Raw genomic sequence first — 19,015 nt, forward strand, 5'->3', positions numbered from 1 at the left:
CTGAGGCAGGGTAATCCTGAAGCCATCTCGGGCCTCTTTAATACATTTACAGCCACTCCCGCCCCTTCAGCCCACTCTTGCAGCTTTCTGCTTGGGAATAGTAACACCTAAAATACCTAGAAGCATCTAGATGAAATTCAGTCTATGATGTGATGTGCGCTCCAATGTGCTTTTTTATCCCACATAATGAGTGTGTATGTTCTGTGATATAAGATATGTAGTCATTATATTTTCTAGATTCTCTCTTTTTCTGATGGCGAACGTTACAAATACATTGACATCACAATTTTTGATGATGACCTGCCAGAAGGAGATGAAGCATTTCTGGTGATTCTAGCAAATCCCTCCTTTGGTCTGGAGCTTGGACGCAACACAACAGGTAAAGTTTATAAACATAGTCTTCCCACAAGAAATATTAAAGAAGCCTCAAGCATTGCTTTATATATTTGAATTCGATGACACTCAATATTTATATATATGTTTTGAATAACTTGCAGTTCATATAGTGCCTGTGCTTCCAGGAACCATTCCCCTATCCCATTTTCTAATGTAAAAATGCTTCCTTGTTTTACACGGATAGGTTCTTATTACAGAGCTGAAAGCATGAAGCTAAACAGATCATTTTTCTTCTAATTTGGAACAGCCACGGTTACCATTTTTGCTAATGATGACGGCCATGGAATCCTGTCATTTAATAATACAGACCATTTCTATCTTCGGGAGCCGACTGCCCTCTATCTGTCAGAAAGCGTTGCCACCATGTACGTTGTCAGAGATCCTGCTGGCGCGGTATTTGGTACCGTGACTGTTCAGTACCTGGTGACTGGAACTAACGCCTCAGATGCATCGGGCGACCTTACACCTACAACCGGATACATCATACTGGAGGAAGGAGTCAGGCTCAAGGTAGGACATCCCCGTTGGGTAAGGAACTTCACAAGGTTTTCTCATCGGAGTTGTTATGAATAAAAGAGTAACCGTTTGCGACTTTTCAGCACACTTGCACTAATGGACGTATTTTATGTCCAGCGCTAGAACTTCCCTATACATGTGCAGTGCGTTGTATTTCTCACTACTATATCTATTTCGTCGTCTTCTGCTGCTGATAAAATTCTCCTCTTTTGTTTGTTATATTCAGAAAGGGACTTCTTACCTTTACACCAATATTCATATCTGTGATGTCTAACTAGATATTTCAAAATGTATTTAGGTGTGGGGAAAACCTCTACCCGATTGCCCTCTCTAATATTTTCTGAGATATAGTATCAACATACGCCACAACATAAATTCAAATCTGCAGCTCAAGTAGAAATGTCCAGTTATGATGATCACCCTTGAATCAAATCTTTGGACCTAATTTAATTCCGAGCCATCCAACTTAGGGTGCCACCTCTTCATTTAAAGTAAAGAGAACTACAAGGTTTTGGAAAGGGAACCCTCAGCTGACTCTCCCATCAGAAACATATATTGATCTGGTGGCCTGTCTGCTCTTGGCCACCAGGTCACAGTGATGGTTGTCCCACCCAACCCAGAGCAGGGAAACTGCCTCAGAATTTCTCTGCCCCTGTCTTGCATGCAAAGCATGACTGATTCTGTGCTGCCTCCATTGTGTCTGTCACACCAGTTGATGCACTGAAGGCTCCGAGATTCTACCAAGAAGGTTGGCATCTCTAAATGTGGCGGGAAGTACTGATCTAGCAGGCTAGCGGACAGCCCTACAAATGTTAAATTAGTCATTTTATCTTTAATTTAGTAACAAAGAACAAATATTTCAATTTCTCTGCACCATTAGGTGTTCTCAAACTCCAGGGCATGAAATTCCATCTATTTTTGCTCACTTACTTTGTGGGCACCGGGAACCCCAAAAACTTTTCACACCAAAAGACATATCAGCATCTCGCCCACCGGTGGATGGGTCAGGGATGGTGTTTAACCTCAGTTTCATCAGACAGTGTGTGCCCAGATAAGGCACAGCCCAGCATATTAAAAAACTGTTAAATAAGTAAGAACAGACACAAGTGAGGTATAGGGTAGAATTAAAACATTAAACAAATATATTACAAAAATTCAGGGTAGAACACATAAATCATATGTGCAGATGCTTAAAGCAATTGCCTTGAAGGCTGTTTGCAATAAGGTAGGTCAAAGTTATGGGCAAAACAAAAAATATTCTATGTTCCAATGAGCAGCTAAATCAATAAGAAATCAGACAGAATCAACAAGATGTTGTTGAGGCCTAACTGAGGCGTTGCTAGCATATGCCTGGAAAGGCACCTTAGCTCAAAGATAATAGAATCAAAAACTGTACACATGTAAATTTAAGTGTAGATCCACATATTACACAATATTAATAATACACAATTTTATAAATGCACAAAACCTATCTCAGGTCTCTTCACAGACTTGTTAAACTCTACATTCTAGATTTGCCATTTCTGAATATTAACAGTCCAGCCACCTAGGTGACCATTGAAGATGTTAAATGGATCATCTTCTCTAAGCTGAAGCATTTTACAAAACGACATGCCTTGCTAGGTGGTTACCAGTTTTCTTTTTCCCAGGTAATGTCAACAGCTGATTAGCAACTCAAGCAGCATTTTTTCATTCATTTGCAAATATCTCTCTCCCACATTCACCTTTTAAGTTGTCAGCCGACATCATGACGAGCTATCAGTATTTTAAAATTTAGATGTGACACTGGGAATCTCCACCATTGCTCAGGAGCCATTCTAACCATTTTTCCCTTAACTGACTATAAGCTGTGGACCTAGTTGTGGATTTAGAAAATTGAATACAAATGTAATATGTTTATGTAGGTGGGTCTTGGTGAACAATCTTCAGTGTACCCTGTGGGTAGAAATGTGTTTTATTGTAACAAACAGGAGCAGACATTCACTGATCCTCTGCCTGTAACAGCACCAGTCTCCAACGGTCCCCTATAGAGGCTACAGCTTAGAATCCACCCACAATTTTAAGAATGCTACACACCTTCCATCATTAAGGAAGAAATGTTAGTAAATCAATAAATTAATATAGAAAATATACAAGTAGAAAGATCTCATATAATAAACACTTCAATTTTAAAATATAAACAATATAAACATTATAAATAGACAAAAGATACAGTAGGAGTTAACATCTCATAGGTGATCTATGAGGTGAACTTTATTTTTTTTCAAAACAGCACTACTCATGGCTAAAGGTAACTTTTATCATTTTTAAATCAACTCCCTGGCATAACATCTCATCCCAACTGCATTATTACAAAAAACACAATATGTGACAAAATCTGTCAGGAACCTGCCTCACCCGTGCTCTGCCCCTCAATCTTGCAACTTCATCAGATGAGGATCACTATTAAATTTCTCACCACACCCAGCCCTCATATTTCCAGATCCAGACCAAGACAATCTAATATCTCTGACTGGACAACCAACACAATCAGCCTCATCTCCATGGGCATCCTTGGAAACATCACCGTCATCCACAAAAGTAACTTTAACTCTAACACTTACTTTTTCTATCTTTTCATGTGAGCGTCGCCATTATTACACACTACTCACATTCCGTACTTTGCCATCCTCCATTCTTACAAACTTGCTAAAGACTTAAGTGACTTTAATCTTATCACACTGCTTGGATGAGTTCTTACCCAATTCAAGAGGAGGTTTAATGCATACTCTTTCACCTACCATAAAGTTGACATGGGAAGGCTGGCCATACTAATTGGTCACATACCTCTTAATTTTCTCCTGATATCTTTCCATCTACTAACTACAGTAAAGTGTAATGCACTTCCCACATCTCCTTTTTTGTAAAGTGTACTACGTCTGCCCAGGGCCTGTAGATTAAATACTACCATTGAGCCTGCAGCACTGAATATGCAACCCACTTAAGTAGTCCTTAAGACATATCCTAGGCCTGCCATTGCAGTGCCTGTGTATGCCGTTTTACTGTGCCATTTAAACCTGGCAAAATAAACCTTTTGCCAGTACCAAACTTTCCTTTTTAATACATATAGGTCACTGTTAGGGTAGGCATTGTGCAGCCCACAATACAGAGTGCAATGCATTTAAAAAGTAAGACATTTACCTTTTAGTTTTACATGTCCTGGCAGTGAAAAACTCTTAAATTAATTTTTCACTACTGCAAGGCCTATCTCTTCCATAGGATAACATTGGAGTTGCCTTATTACTTGCATCTCTTGAACTCAGAACACATAGTGCTAGTTGGCTGGCCTCCTGCTCTGAAGCCTCAGGGACAGAATAGGCTTCCAACAAACTTGCACCTGGACACTGCTTCTGTGAGTCACTCTGCCAAGTGGTGCCACCCCAGTCCTGGGTGTTGGAAGTGGGCCTATGCAGCTTGCCAGTAGAACAGATGCACTCTGCTGAGATGCGCATCCCTGACAGAACCAACACATAGTTCATTTCTTCACTATTCCTACCTTTGGCCACTTTGATATGTGATTTACCAAAACAATTGCAAAGTCCTCTTCCCTTGGAAGAACACCCAAAAGTACCAAAATGTCAGGTCACTCCATGGGCCATTGGGATACTCCACAGATGAACATTCACTTACACAAATTGTGGCAGATTTAGTGTTGCTAGAACACTCCAGACATCATCTCACTCATTCTTCCCCATCTTGCCAATAGCATTATGAATCACTGAGATGTCTCTTAGTAGAAGACATACCCAAATGCCCTTCATGTCCAAGCTCAAATATGATTCTCCTGAGACCCACTGGGGGAATAATTTTAGCACCTCCCAACAAAATACATTCCTGTTCTGTTCATTTATCCTTCATTTCGAAAAATACATTAGTATCAGCACAAAGGTTTCTCTCCACTATGAGGCACATACATTTGATTTCACCAAGAAGGGTGTTATTATAATTAGACTGTATGAATGAATATACTGATTTGTTAATTATGGGAATATCTTTGTAGGAGGTCCTGAGGAAGTCTAGGGGCAATCCCCTGACGAAACACGTATTGACAAGCAAGCAGGATTGACGACCTAGTAGGATCATAGAAATTTAAATGTGATTGTCATTTGAAGAATCATTGAAGTTTGGAATTACTTTTTGAGGATTTGATATGCGAACTTCATTTGGAACATTGGCTCTTTTTGAACATTCGAGATGGAATTATTCCTTTTAGAATAAACATTTTTTCAATTTATGGAACAAATCATATTATGGACTTTATTTTGGTTTGAATCAATACTATGCTACTACATTTTGTTATAATTGGATAACCTTTAGGAAGTTATCATTTGGGGCTCAGTGGGGGTGAAGCCCCGGTAAGTAGGCAACATATAATTACACTGGTTAGGAGAGATTTATGAGAAAGAGTGCCTGTTTTTCCTTTAGTTTTCATCCTCGATGTATTTCATGGTTTGTAATCTCTTTTCATGAATACTTTGTTTATGTGTTTTCTTCATTTTCTGCCAGATCCTACAAATCACAGCCCTGCTAGATGAGGAGCCAGAGATGGATGAACAGTTTATTGTCACTCTACTTCATCCGACTGGAGGAGCAAGACTTGGCACCAGAATTCAGACTTCGATTACAGTGTTGCAGAACCAGGCTCCATTAGGCCTCTTCAGCATTTTCCCAGTTACAAATAGGTACACTTGAATATCTGAAAGGAATATGTCAGTATTTAACAGTACTTAAAAAATGTTTATAAATTTCAGGCCTCATGACATCATGGAAACGGTGGTGGAGGAAAACAAAATACTTTTAAACACGAGGGTCCAGATTTACGAACCCTTCGCGCCAGGTTTGCATCACTAAAGTAATGTGAATTTGATGCAAAGTCCTGGGGTGTGATTTACTATACAACATTACTATACAACACAAACCAAAATTAGCTTTTAAATGTTAGCCAGAGAGTCATTGGGGTTTTTCCGTGCATGGTACATGGGCGTTCCCATGCAACCACCCATGGGATTTGATGCAAATCCCTAGCTGCTAACATTTGTAGACAGGGATTTGCGCTAAAACCTTATACTTCCAGATAGGAGTAAGGAGGAGAAATGTTTATTTTTCACACTTTGCAAATGTATTACATTGCACAACACACATACAAAGTGTGAAAAGACTTACCCAATAGTTTTTGTACTTAAAGGGTGCTCTTACAGTACAAAACCTGTGCTTTAGAGAATACACACTTCCTTGCCCTGTAGCGCAAGGACGTGAGCGGTGGTGCATAGCAGCCAAATGAGCATGAGTGCGCGGGGAAAGAAAGAATTTGCCATATTTTATTAGATATGGATAATTTTTCCTCTCTCTCAACCAAAGTTGCTGCTCTGCTTTGAGTCCAAAGTTAGCAAATTCAATCAACATATTGAAATCATCATGTGCATAATTATAATATAATGTAGACAATATATACCTGTGTCCAGTCTGCACAACAATACATGCCTTTACCTTTGTTTTTCACCAAACAAACTCCAAATTATTATACAGAAACATGAACCCAGTTCCAAAATTAAGCATGTATAGGAAGGATGAAGAGAAAAAGAAAAAGGAAAAGGTATTGAAATTAGAGAACGTATTGCAGTGCTATGAAGCCTTTTGCTATTTCTAAAAAAACAGTTGTATTTATTATTGGATATGCCTCATGACGAGTGTTATTTTGAATACACGGGGCCTAATTCACAATAGTATTTTTGTCCAGAAATTTAATTTTATGGCAGAACCCCACCCATTTACTCCTACCAAGAATTCACAAATGAATTCCGCCATCTGTAAATGGATATAGTTCTGCCAATTTCTCCACTATGAGTAAGGATAAATTCACAGCAATAAATCCCACTCAAAAGGTGGTAAGTGCTCATTGCAAGGTGTGGGTTACCTTTTGAGTTTAAATGTGTAAGTTAGTTGGCATTCACAAACTGAAATCAGACCCTTTCCCACCCTGGAAATGCTCAGAAAGGTATTTCAGCGAAGGACTCGGGGTTTGCTGGCTGTGTACCCGAAGGACTTTCTCTACTGGGAAAAGTGCACTGCTCGTGGAGTAAAAAAGAAAAAAAATGCTTTTACACATTTGACAGCCCTTTCTACTGTTGGGAATTGCATGCTATGACAATTCTGCACAGGGGCAATAGGCAACATTTGAAAAGTCGCAATGAAAGATGCAATAGTGTGCCTGGAAACCTGCACCTGGCATGGCTTTCTAAGCTTACTGTTACATCTGTTTTGTCAAAAAACATATTTTCAGGCAGCATAGTAGGACTCTCTCGTACGTTGACATTTTTCTGCATGAATTGGCTCATCAGTTCAGTTTCCATCAGCTATTTGGCCTCCTGTTTAGTTTCATTTAAGTTTATAGAGAGCAGCATCTACACAAGAGCATTAGGTGCCATAGTTAAGGACGACCACTGGTAACATAGTATCACAAAACAAGCCAAAAACTAGACCAGGTGATACTCTAAGGTGTAAAGCCAGATTTGAATTGTCTTTCTAAAAGGAAAATGCTCAGCAATCACAATCAAGGACTGGGGAAGCGCATTCCAAAGTTTGGCAGCTGCAACTGAAAAGGTTCTGTCTCTCCATCTTTTCTTGCAAAATCTAGGCAAGGAGACCGGCATGCGATTACCTGAGCAGAGGTTTCTGCTTGGAATAAAACAACGGAACATATTCTTGATTCCAGCAGGACTATGTTGGTAAAGCGCCTTATGCACAATGCAGATGGCCTTGAACATGATGTGTTTCTTGGCAAGGAGCCAATGGAACTCACCTAACCCAGGAGCAGCATACTGGCGCTTGGGAATATCCAGTACAACTCTGGCCAATGCATTCTATACTCTCTGCAGCATTGTTACTGTTCCAGGGGTAGATTCCAAGTAAAGGGAGTTACAGTAGGCTAATCCAGACATGACTAAAGCTACCACAACCTGCTTCCATGCCGGAAACAAATGGAAATATTTTCTTTAGCTTCATAATGAGCCAGAAGCAGATTGCCACTATACGATTTGCCTAACCACTCAAGGATAGTTCAGTATCTACAATAACCCCGAGATTTTTGGCCTTCTCCTTGGGAATCTGAGGAGCACCTGTGGAGCCCAGCCACCAGATTCCATTTCAGATTGAGTTTGCGTGCCAAAAAGCAGCACCTCAGTTTTCTTCCCATTGAGCTTAAGGAAATTATATTCTGTTTAAGCAGCCACTGCTGACATACATTGGGAGAAAGTATATGTAGTGTTGCCCAAATTTCTAGGGATTGATACAGTAATTTGGGTATGATCTGCATATGATATATTCAGCCCAAAGGCCTGAATGGTGGCTGTGAGAGGAGACACATACAGACTAAAAAGTGTTGGGCTCAAAGAAGAATCTTGTGGCACACCACAAGGTAGGGAGAAAACGTCTGGCTGGAACTGGTTTAGCAGTACTCTCTTAGTACGATAAGTAAGGAAGGAAGACAACAAGGCCAAAGCCTGACCTGTAATACCTAAGTTATGGAGACTTTTAATCAGTAGCATGGGGGGAGATGGTGTCAAAGGCTGTGGACAGTTGAAGAAGAACCAAAGTCATGCCTTGCCCCTCATCAACTCAACCAATAATGGATTCTTGTAAAGCCCAAGCTTTTCACCCCAAGAGGCCTCCAGGTGGTGGTTGTTGCTGGCAGTCGAAGAGCCACGTTTTCGCTGCTTTTTTAAATCATTCAGGTAAGGGAAAGCTTGCAGGTGGAAGGGGAGGTCATTCCAGAATCTGGTGGCAAGGTGGGAGAAGGAACGTCCTCCGTAACGCTTGCGGTGGATGTGGGGGACAAGGGAAGCTGAGCAGAGATCTCTGCATGGTTAGTGGAAAGAAAGGCGGTTGTTGAAGTAGGCAGGTCCGCCTTATGGATGGCTTTGCAGGTGTGTGTGGGGAGCTTGAAGAGGCATCTCTGCTGGACGGTGAGCCAGTGGAAGGCCCTGAAGTGTGGTGTGATGCTGGTTCTTCTGGGGAGGTCAAGGACCAGTCTTCCTGCTGCATTCTGAATGGTCTGGAGGCAGTTCATGAGCTTTTTAGTGGTTTCCGCATAGAGTGCGTTACCGTAGTCAAGTCGTCTAGTGATAAGGGCCTGGGTAACTGTCTTACTGATGGAGATGGGGAGTCACTTGAAAATCCTACGGAGGATGTGGAAGCAGGCAGAGGTGATGGCCTTGATCTGTTGCTTCAAGGTCAGTTGAGTGTCTAAGATAAACACAAGGTTCCGTGGATAGGGGACCGAGGGTAGTAGGCCACCTCATGTCATTGCGGGGGAGGGGGTGTTTCCGAAGGTGAGGATCTCTGATTTGTCTAGCTTAAGGCAGTTGGTTCTCATCCAGGAAGCAATGTCTGTCATTGTGTTTTGGAAGTTGGATTGTGCGGTGTTGTCTGAGAGGGAGAGGATGAGCTGGGTGTGTCGGAATAGAAGACAATGCTGAGTCCGTGGGTGCGTGCGCTGTCTGACAATGGAGTCATGTAGACAAAGAAGAGGGTGTGGCTGAGGGAGGATCCTTGAGGATGCTGCAGGTGATGTCTTTGGGTTTGGAGATTGAGGGAGAGAGAAGGATCCTTTGAGTTCGTCCGGAGAGGAAGGATGCAATTCAGTTGAGTGCGTTGCTTTGAATGCCAATGCTGCGGATAAATCGAGGAGGATGGGGGCTGCTCCAGACCCTTGGTCGAGGAAGCACCTGATGTCGTATGTAACTGTGATCAATGGGTTTCGGTGCTGTGATTTTTCCAGAATCTGGATTGGGATGGGTCGAGCAGGTTGTTTTGTTCGAGGTAGTCCGTGAGCTGGCAGTTTATGGCCTTTTTCTAGGACTTTGGTGGGGAACGGGAGTAGTGAGATGGGGCAGTAGTTCTTGAGCACTCTAGGGTCAGCTGGGGGTTTCTTCAGAAAGGGCTTGACCTTGGCATGCTTCCAGGAGTTGGGGCGACCATGGCTATGGAGATGGGGTGTTGAGGAGTTCTGTGATTGCGATTCCAACAGTTTCTCCTCCTATGTTGTAGATATGGTGCGGGCATAGGTCTGTGAGGGATGCAGAGTAGATAGAGGCCATGATGGAGAGGGTGTCTTCAGTCCACTAGCTCACTAATGCAGTCAGTGGCAGAGACTCAGGCAGTTTCTGTACTATGGTATTTACGGAATCCGTACTGTGAATTTTCCAGCCACCCATGCTCTTCCACAACCTTCATCAGAGGGTCATTCACATTTTTCTCAAGGATCTTGGCCAGAAGCAGAAGTAAAGAAATCAGTCGTTTTTACAGTCCTTGTTGTGTAGGGTAGGCTTTTTTGAAAGAGGCTTAATAACCGCTTCCTTCCAATAATGCGGGCTGCAGCTTCCATTAATAACTTTATTCATCAAAGTCGTGAGGGGACGAGCTACAGTGCCAGCTACCATATGTTCGGTTATGTTGGTCAAGTCATAAATACTCACCTTCCCTTATCTAAATGTAGTAATTCTAAAAATTTTCACAGAAACATTGTGTTATTGGGGCTAACATTTTATGAAGAGTGCCTAATTATACATTTAAGCCAGTTGCCATTCTTGCTATATCAACATATTTATACATATATATAAAATAAGTTATAAAATAAGGATACAAATTCAGTAAATAAAATGATCTCCCCCTTTTTGAAGGGAATCCCATCTGTCTTATGGTAAAGTCAAACATTCTGATTTTTTTTCAACATTTTTTTTCCACTATGGTGAGATAACATCCATATTTTCTGTCATGTCACTGTACTTGCCAGACTTGGCCCTCTCTGTAGGGTCACTCTAAGCATTTTGTCTTTGCCCTCCACTTTTTGCTGAAATTTGTTTTAGTTGGCTGTAGGACTCTGTGCACTTTACCATTGCTAACCAGTGCTAAAGTGGTTGTGCTCTTCCCCTTGAAACAAGGTAAAATTAACTTGCACCAATTGGTACTTCTAATTTACTTGTAAGTCCCTACTAATGTGGTGTACTATATAGCCAGGACCTGTAAATTAAATGCTACTCGTGGGCCTGCAGCACTTGTTGTGCCACCCACTTAAATAACTCCTTGAAACATGTCCTAGGCCTGCCATTGTAGCATGGATGCAGTTTTAAGCTGCCAATTCAACTTGGCAATGTAACCCCCTTCCTTGCCTAAAACTCCTCTTTTATTGTATGTAGGTCAAGCCCTGGGTAGCCCATAGGGCAGGTGCATTGTAATCAAAAGGTTGGACATGTATTTTTAAGTTTCACATGTCCTGGTATTGGAAAACTCCTGAATTAATTTTTCACTACTGTGAGGCCTACCTCTCTCATAGGATAACTTTGGGTGGCATTATTACATTTAATAGGTGCTAACCGTTCACTGGGAACAGCCTGTCACATGGCTGTGTGTGGTTGTCAGTTGGACTCTTTAGTTCTCTCAGACAAGCACACAGTAGAGGGATTAGGTGTGCCTGGATGGGCCATCATCTAGCAGGATGTTGGGGCACAACTGTGCACAGCCCCACTTGCAATTGAATAGGCTGCGGCATGACATTGCACAAAGGACTTCTCACCCCTGCATTTTTATTGCATCCAGCTTAAAGCTAGGGTAGGAGAGGCAGGAAATGTCAAGAACTTCAATCGGAATTCTCTTTAAACTTCTCCTTCTAAAAAGACACGACGTATAAAAATAGGACCCTCAAACCTACTATTCAGTACACTTTCTGGACCTTTGGAAGGACTATTAGAGGACTGGTTGCTTCCTGTGGCTTTGCTACACCTGTAAGGACTGCTTTGCTGCTTGGAGCATACCTCGAACCCTCAGAAGCCTGCCCTGCTGCTTTAGCCCCTGTTCTAATGCCTGAACCCAGGAGTGAGTCAAAGGGCTAATTGCCTGGCCTTCTAATTAGAGCCTCAGGGACAGAAAAGGATGCAACCATTGAGCACCTGAGCCAAGTCTGAGTGAATGCTAGCCCCCTCTCCCTCCAGCCCCTCCAGTGGTGCTGCTACAGTGCGGGACCCTTGGTGCAATGCTAAAGGTGCCCGGGTAGCCAAAATGCAAAACTTGAACTTAAAAAAATGTTGCTCTGTGAATACAGATGAGAGTGGGGCCAACTTGTTCATCTATCCTCCCACGGGGCATTGTCGGTCCACCTGACTTTGCGGCAACTCGCACTACTTTCTTTTCCACAGTAGCAAATCCTATGCAGTGGTCCTTTGGCAAATGGGTATCCAGCCTCGTCAAACTCTCGTCGGCTACAGCCTCGAACTTTGTCTCCCTGGAGATTTTTGACTTCCAAAAAGAGGATAAGTTAGAGTTTGGCTGTGGGGTTACTCCTTCACAAACATGACAGACATCCCTTCCATCATATTACAAGTTCCATGGGCTATAATGGAATTGTAATATGTGATGGAGTAACCCCCTCTGCCAAACTCTAAATCAGGCCCTAAGTCCGAACGTGGAGATCTTCACCACAACATTGTTCAGCAGCTTCAGGCTGCTGATGCCTCATACTTCGATACAGCCTGCAGCATTGCCCTGCTGCACTTTACCTTCTCAGTACAGTTTCTTCAAAACTTCTTAGTTCAGTCATTTTTATTTTTTATTTTGACCAAGGTGCGACGTTGGCGCTTTGATCATTTTGGAACTAGTTGTTACACTAAACTTTAAAGGTTTATAACTCTGGTTCTACTGATTGGATTTCTGTTGTTTTGGTGTGAAATAATTTATTACACTTTCCTCTATTTTTCCAAATTGGTGTGGATTTTCTTCTGTTGGGCTTTCATTTTATTACTGTTTGTGTTTTGCATAAATACTTTACACATTGTCTCTAAGTAAAGCCTGACTGCTTTTGTGCCAAGCTACCAGAGTTAAGCATAGGTTAATTCAGTGACTTTTGGGTCACTCTGACAAGGATTGTGGCTGTTGCTTGGTCACCGCCATTCAACCTAGTTTTATACAAAATGACTTAAATATTGCATGAAGCACACCTATGTGATCTTTTGGTACATGAGTGGCTTTGGTTCTGTCCAGCAGTCTTTCACTTGTAAAAGCACTTTGTAAAGAATAACATTACTCCTCAGCTGCCGCTTTTCTGCTATAGTATTGGCTTCCTGTGAGCAGTTATACAATCAACTTCTGCAGGCCCATGCATGAAAGGTAAACGTTTGTACATCATTGCAAGATTGTGAGCACAATGCCTATCTGAACAACATTAAGACCTCTACATTGTGGATCACTTCATGGTAGTGGCAACTACCTTGTGGGGCACTACACCAAGTAATGTAGTTAATAAAAAACAAAAAGAAGTACTTTAAGGGTACTTGCTTACTGAAAATACTTAAATCAGTACTCAAAGAAGGGGTAAGTAATTTAACCCCTTCGCTGCCAGGCCTTTTCCCCTCAGGTGGCAGGCCTTTTTTTTACTATTTGGAGCAGTTCGTCCTTAGGCCCTCATAACTTTTTGTCCACATACGCTACCCAAGCCAAATTGGCATCCTTTTTCCCAACATCCTATGGATTCTAGAGGTACCCAGACTTTGTGAGTTCTCCTTGAGGAGACCATGAAATTAGCCAAAATACAGCGAACATTTAGTTTTGTTTTTTTTTTAAATGGGAAAAAATGGCTGCAGAAGAAGGCTTGTGGTTTTTTCCCCTGAAAATGGCATCAACAAAGCGTTTATGGTGCTACAATCACCCTCTTCCCAGCTTTCAGGAACAGGCAGACTTGAATCAGAAAACAAAATTTTTCAATACAATCTTGGCATTTTACTGGGACATACCCCATTTGTACTATATTTTGTGCTTTTAGCCTCCTTCCAGTTAGTGACAGTAATGGGTGTGAAACCAATGCTGGATCCTGAAAAGCTAAACACTTACACAAATACTACAAGGTTTTCCTACAGAAAATAACAGCTGAGATTTAAAAAAAATGAAATTGAGGTTGAAAATACAGCCATTTTTCTCCACGTTTTACTTTGTCAACTTTTTCCTGCGATGTCAGATTTTTTAAAGCAATATGCCATTACGTCTGCTGGACTCTTCTGGTTGTGGGGATATATAGGGCTTGTAGGTTCATCAAGAACCCTAGGTACTCAGAGACAATAAAAGAGCTTTACCTTGCAATGGGTTTTCATTGTATACCAGGTATACAGCAATTCATCTGCTGAAATATAAAGAGTGAAAAATAGGTATCAAGGAAATCTTTGTATTTCCAAAATGGGCACAAGATAAGGTGTTGAGAAGCAGTGGTTATTTGCAAATCTCTGAATTCCGGGGTGACCATACTAGCATGTGAATTATGGGGCATTTCTCAAATAGACGTCTTTTTTTACACACTGTCTTACATTTGGAAGGAAAAAATGGAGAGAAAGACGAGGGGTAATAACAATTGTTTTACTATTTTGTGTTCCCCCACGTCTCCTGATAAAAATGGTACCTCACGTGTGTGGGTAGGCCTAATGCCCACTACAGGAAACGCAACATGGACACATCACATTTTTGTATTTTGATCTCTAGCACATCCAGCACCTAGGAAAACCTACCAAACCTGTACATTTTTGAAAACTAGACAACAAGAGGAATCCAAGATGGGGTGACTCTCACAAGGTTCTGTTACCTAGAATCCTTTACAAACCTCAAAAGTTGGCCAAAAAACACTTTTTCCTCATATTTCGGTGACAGAAAGTTCTGAAATCTGAGAGGAGCCTCAAATTTCCTTTCACTCAGCATTCCCCCATGTCTCCTGATTAAAAATGGTACCTCACTTGTGTGGCTAGGCCTAGTGCCCACAACAGGAAATGCCCCAAAACACAATGTGGACACATCACATTTTCCCAAAGAAAACAGAGCAGTTTTTTGCAAAGTCCCTAGCTGTGGATTTTGGCCTCTAGCTCAGCCGGCACCTAAGGAAACCCACAAAACCTGTGCAATTTTCAAAACTAGACACCTAGGGAAATTCAGAAGGTCAGTAGGGCTCCCGCCAGGTTCTCTTACCCAGAATCCTTTGCAAACATTAAAATTTGCCAAAACAAACACTTTTTCCTCACATTTCGGTGACAGAAAGTTGTGGAATCTTCCACCCAGCGTTCCCCCAAGTCTCCCAATAAAAATGGTTTCTCACTTGTGTGGGTAGGCCTAGTGCCTGCAACAGGAAATGCCCCAAAACAAAACATGGTCACATCACATTTTCCCAAAGAAAACTGGGCTGTTTGTTGCAAAGTGCCTAGCTGTGGACTTTGGCCTCTAGCTCAGCCGGCACCTAGGGAAACCTACCAAATCTGTGCATTTTTGAAAACTAGACAAAAGAGGGATCCAAGATGGGGTGACTCTCACAAGGTACTGTTACCCAGAATCCTTTGCAAACCTCAACATTTGTAAAAAAAAAACACTTTTTCCTCCCATTTTGGTGACAGAAAGATCTGGAATCTTAGAGGAGCCACAAATTTCCTTCCACCCAGCATTCCCCCAAGTCTCCTGATAAAAATGGTACCTCACTTGTGTGGGTAGGCCTGGTGCACGCGAAAGGAAATGCCTCAAAGTACTATTTGGACACATCAAAAATTATCAAATTCAAAACTGCATGTTTTTGAGGGGGGGGTACCTGCTTTTTTGGTCCTGGGCTCAGCAGCCATATAGGGAAACCTACCAAACCCAAACATTTCTGAAAACTAGACACCCAAGGAAGTCCAGGGAGGCGTGACTTGCATGGATACCCCACTGTTTTCTTACCCAGAATCCTCAACAAAGCTCAAATTTAGCAAAAAAATCATATTTTACCACATTTCTGTGTGGGATCACTGCACCGGGACAATTTCCCTACCGCCCAATGTTCCCCCCAGTCTCCCGGTACAAATGATGCCTCACTTGTGTAGGTGGGCCAAGTGCCTGTGACAAGGAAGAGCCAAAAATATGTTTAAACTGAGGTGGAACCAAAGCGGATCCAAAAGGGCAGTTTGAAAAAAAATATTTCTAGGCTGACAAGTAGGGCAGATTGTTTATCGGTATAGATGCAACAGTGCTGGGTGGTAGGAATTTTGTGGATTCCTGCAGATTGCGGAAGGTTCCATCACAAAAATGTGGGAAAAATGTGTGATTTCCAGCAAAATTGGAGGTTTGCAGGGTATTGTGTGTAAGAAAATGGTGCGGGTCCATGTGAAACACCCCACCCTGGACTCACCCAGATGTTTAGTTTTCAGATGTGTCTAGGTCTTGTGGAGTTTTCTACATGGCAGAGTCCCAAAGTCCAAAAAGTGCAGCTCTCACCATTCGAAGTGGGACGATTTTGAGAGTTAGCCAATCTCTCATGGCCCAAATGTAAAACCACAACCCAAAATAATCAAATGTCCTCTTGCTTGCCATGGGATAACATGTTTTAGTGTGCCGGGCAGAGATGAAAGACTGTTACCCCCTTCAGTTGGGGTGGGGGCATAACCATGCCCATACTGGTTGGTAGCCACCAGCCCACTATTTGTTTTTTAATTCCCTGGCATCTAGTAGGGAGTGGATCGGGGGTAATTGCCCCATCTGCCCACCGGTGGGCAGAACAACTTTGCCCCATTTATTAAGGGTGGGGGTATGGCCATACCCCCACCCTCTTTTTAAAAAAAAAAACTTCCTTAGTGTCTGGTGGGGTTTCTGCTCCCATAGGAGGCAGATGATCCTTAGAAAAATAGGCCAAAATGGCCTGAAATAAATAAAATAAAAATCCCTAGTGCCTATTGGGGGCAGATCGGCCTAATTAAAATAGGCCGATCTGCCCACAAGGGGGGCAGAAATGGGCTTAAAAAATTTGCCCTCCCAGTGGAGCGACCCTTGCCTAAGGGGCAGATCGGCCTAATCAGTATACCTCCAGGGGGGGGCAGAAAAGGCCTAATAAAAACAATTGCCCCCTGGGGAGTGACCCTTGCCAAAGGGGTCGCTCTCCTTATGCCAATGTAAAAAAAAATCCCTAGTGTCTAGTGGCTTCTGTTCCAACCCCCCCCCCCCCCAGGACAGATCGGTCGATAGGTCAATGTGCCCCTGGGGTTGTGGGGGAGAGAATAGGCCTAATAAAATTATTGCTCCCTGGGGAGTGACCCTTGCCTAAGCGGCTGCTCCCCTTCTGAAACAAAACAATAAAAAATAAATAAATAAAAAAATCAATCAGTGGTGTCTAGTGGCTTCTGCCCCCGAGGGCAGATTGGCCTAATCAATATAGTCAGTCTTAACTTAATGGCAATATGTAAAGTATTTATACAGCACACAAATAGTAAAAAAGTGAAAACAGGAATCCCCATCCAATTGATGCCAGAATGATAAAAAAAACAGTCAGTAGAATGGAGTTATGCAATTTTAAAGTTGTTAGTGAAAATTGCACCTAAACGCACTAGTGCCAATGGCGGTCATCTGGTAACGTTACACTAGGTGAAAGTCACAGGTTCAGGCTGACCTCAATGGTGCTCAGGTCAAATACAGGGACTAGGTTAGTCTTGCTGAAACGTTACCTTCTAAGTCTGATGAAAAAAGATCCATTTGTGGTCGAGGAGTCTGCAAAAAGCAGGTAGACCATAACAGATGGGCATTACTGTGGCAAGAAGAGCAGGCCGGGCTCCAAAGACGTCTGTTGCTCTATCTTTGCATTGGTGTATGTCACGGGCTGTCTTTGCTTTAGCACAGAATGCAGGTCTCATGTTGTAGATCATCACCGGCAGTTGCTAGGACATGAAGAACAGATCTCAGCGGAGTTTCATATTGGTGGTTGTCGTGAGTGGCGGAGCCTTGGAGTGAACAGGCCCATTCAGGGTCAGGAGGAGCCAAAACTTAGGAATTTTACCTTTTCTTCAGGAGGCGTATCCTTTGATGCCAAGCAATGGTCCAGAACCTGGGGAAACAATTATTGGAGATTAGGGACTCAGTCTAGCAGAGCCCAGCAGGGCTCAGACAGTCCAGTTGCAGGTCCAGGCAGGTCTAATTGCAACAGGTCATCTGGGTAGTTGCAGGGAGGCCTCTGAAGCTTGTTGTGTCTCTGTAACTCATATAGGAGGTCCGCCACCTGACCACTGGAGTCACTCTGGTTAGCCTGGGATGAAGGCAGTAGGTTCAATTCTTCCTTCTCAGACAGCAAGACAGTCTTTCAAGCAGCAGGTCAGTTCTTCTTCTATAACTTCCACATGTCCAGGGGTGTTCTGAAGAGTGGATCTGAAGATCCACTATTTGTTTATAGTGGCAGCCTTTTTGTGGGGGGACTCCCTGTCCTTCCATTACATCTGGTTCTGGAAAAAAATTATCTTGCCCTGGTCAAGGCTTCAAAATGCCTGGGGGTGAAAAAGGCAGGGCAGGCCTGGTGTCAGATCCCTTTGTGTGGACAGGAGGCAAAGCCCTTTGAAGTGTAAGTGGGGCTGGGTGCAGCCCCTCCACACTCAACCTACATGATGGCCCATCCTATACATACCTAAGCCATCTTTGAGTTATTGTTCGGTAGCAATGCACAAACAGCAGAGCCATTCACAGTCATGTTACCTGGACACTGGCAAAAGACACAAATTGTTTGAACAAGAAAATTCCAAATTTCTAAAAGTGGTATTTCCCAAATTTGAGCTTAAAATCCAACTTTACCATTACAGACAATTTTAACCTACAATATTTTAGAATGTAAACAGCATATCTTTATCCACTTCCAATCCAAAGTTAGTACTTATTGAATGTAATAAGGTAACTCAGTGTTAGTCACAGGAGAGATAGGCATTATAAAGGTAAAAAAGACTTTAGGAGCTTTTCACTGTCAAGACGTAAGCACGTCCTACCCACCCCTATAAGCCTTTAGGGTGATTTATAAGTATTAAAAAGGAAGGTTTAGGCCTGGCAAAAGGTGTATGTTGCCAGGTCTAAATGGCGCTATAGGCTGGCCTGAGACATGTTTTTAAACAGCTACTTTAGTGGGTGGCAAAATGAGTGCTGCAAGCCCACTAGTAGTATTTAATTGATAAGTCCTAGGTACTGGTAGTACACTTTACTATAGACTCACTGTGCCAATTAGATGTCAGTCAATTTTAACCTGTTTATAGGAGAGAAAATAAGCACTTTGGCA

At 42.4% G+C, this 19,015-nt stretch overlaps 1 protein-coding gene across 1 annotated transcript in view; it reads left to right on the forward strand.

The window, feature by feature from the left end:
* ADGRV1 (adhesion G protein-coupled receptor V1) overlaps positions 1 to 19,015 on the forward strand; it is a 2,003,619-nt gene that overhangs the window by 724,656 nt on the left and 1,259,948 nt on the right. The window contains exons 42-44 of the mRNA XM_069225272.1: positions 238 to 379; positions 644 to 906; positions 5,458 to 5,633. Of these exons, the coding sequence (XP_069081373.1) occupies positions 238 to 379; positions 644 to 906; positions 5,458 to 5,633 (581 nt within the window). The remainder of the gene's footprint in view (positions 1 to 237; positions 380 to 643; positions 907 to 5,457; positions 5,634 to 19,015) is intronic.

Source organism: Pleurodeles waltl, chromosome 1_1 (genome assembly GCF_031143425.1).
Source record: "Pleurodeles waltl isolate 20211129_DDA chromosome 1_1, aPleWal1.hap1.20221129, whole genome shotgun sequence".
Lineage (NCBI taxonomy): Eukaryota > Metazoa > Chordata > Amphibia > Caudata > Salamandridae > Pleurodeles > Pleurodeles waltl.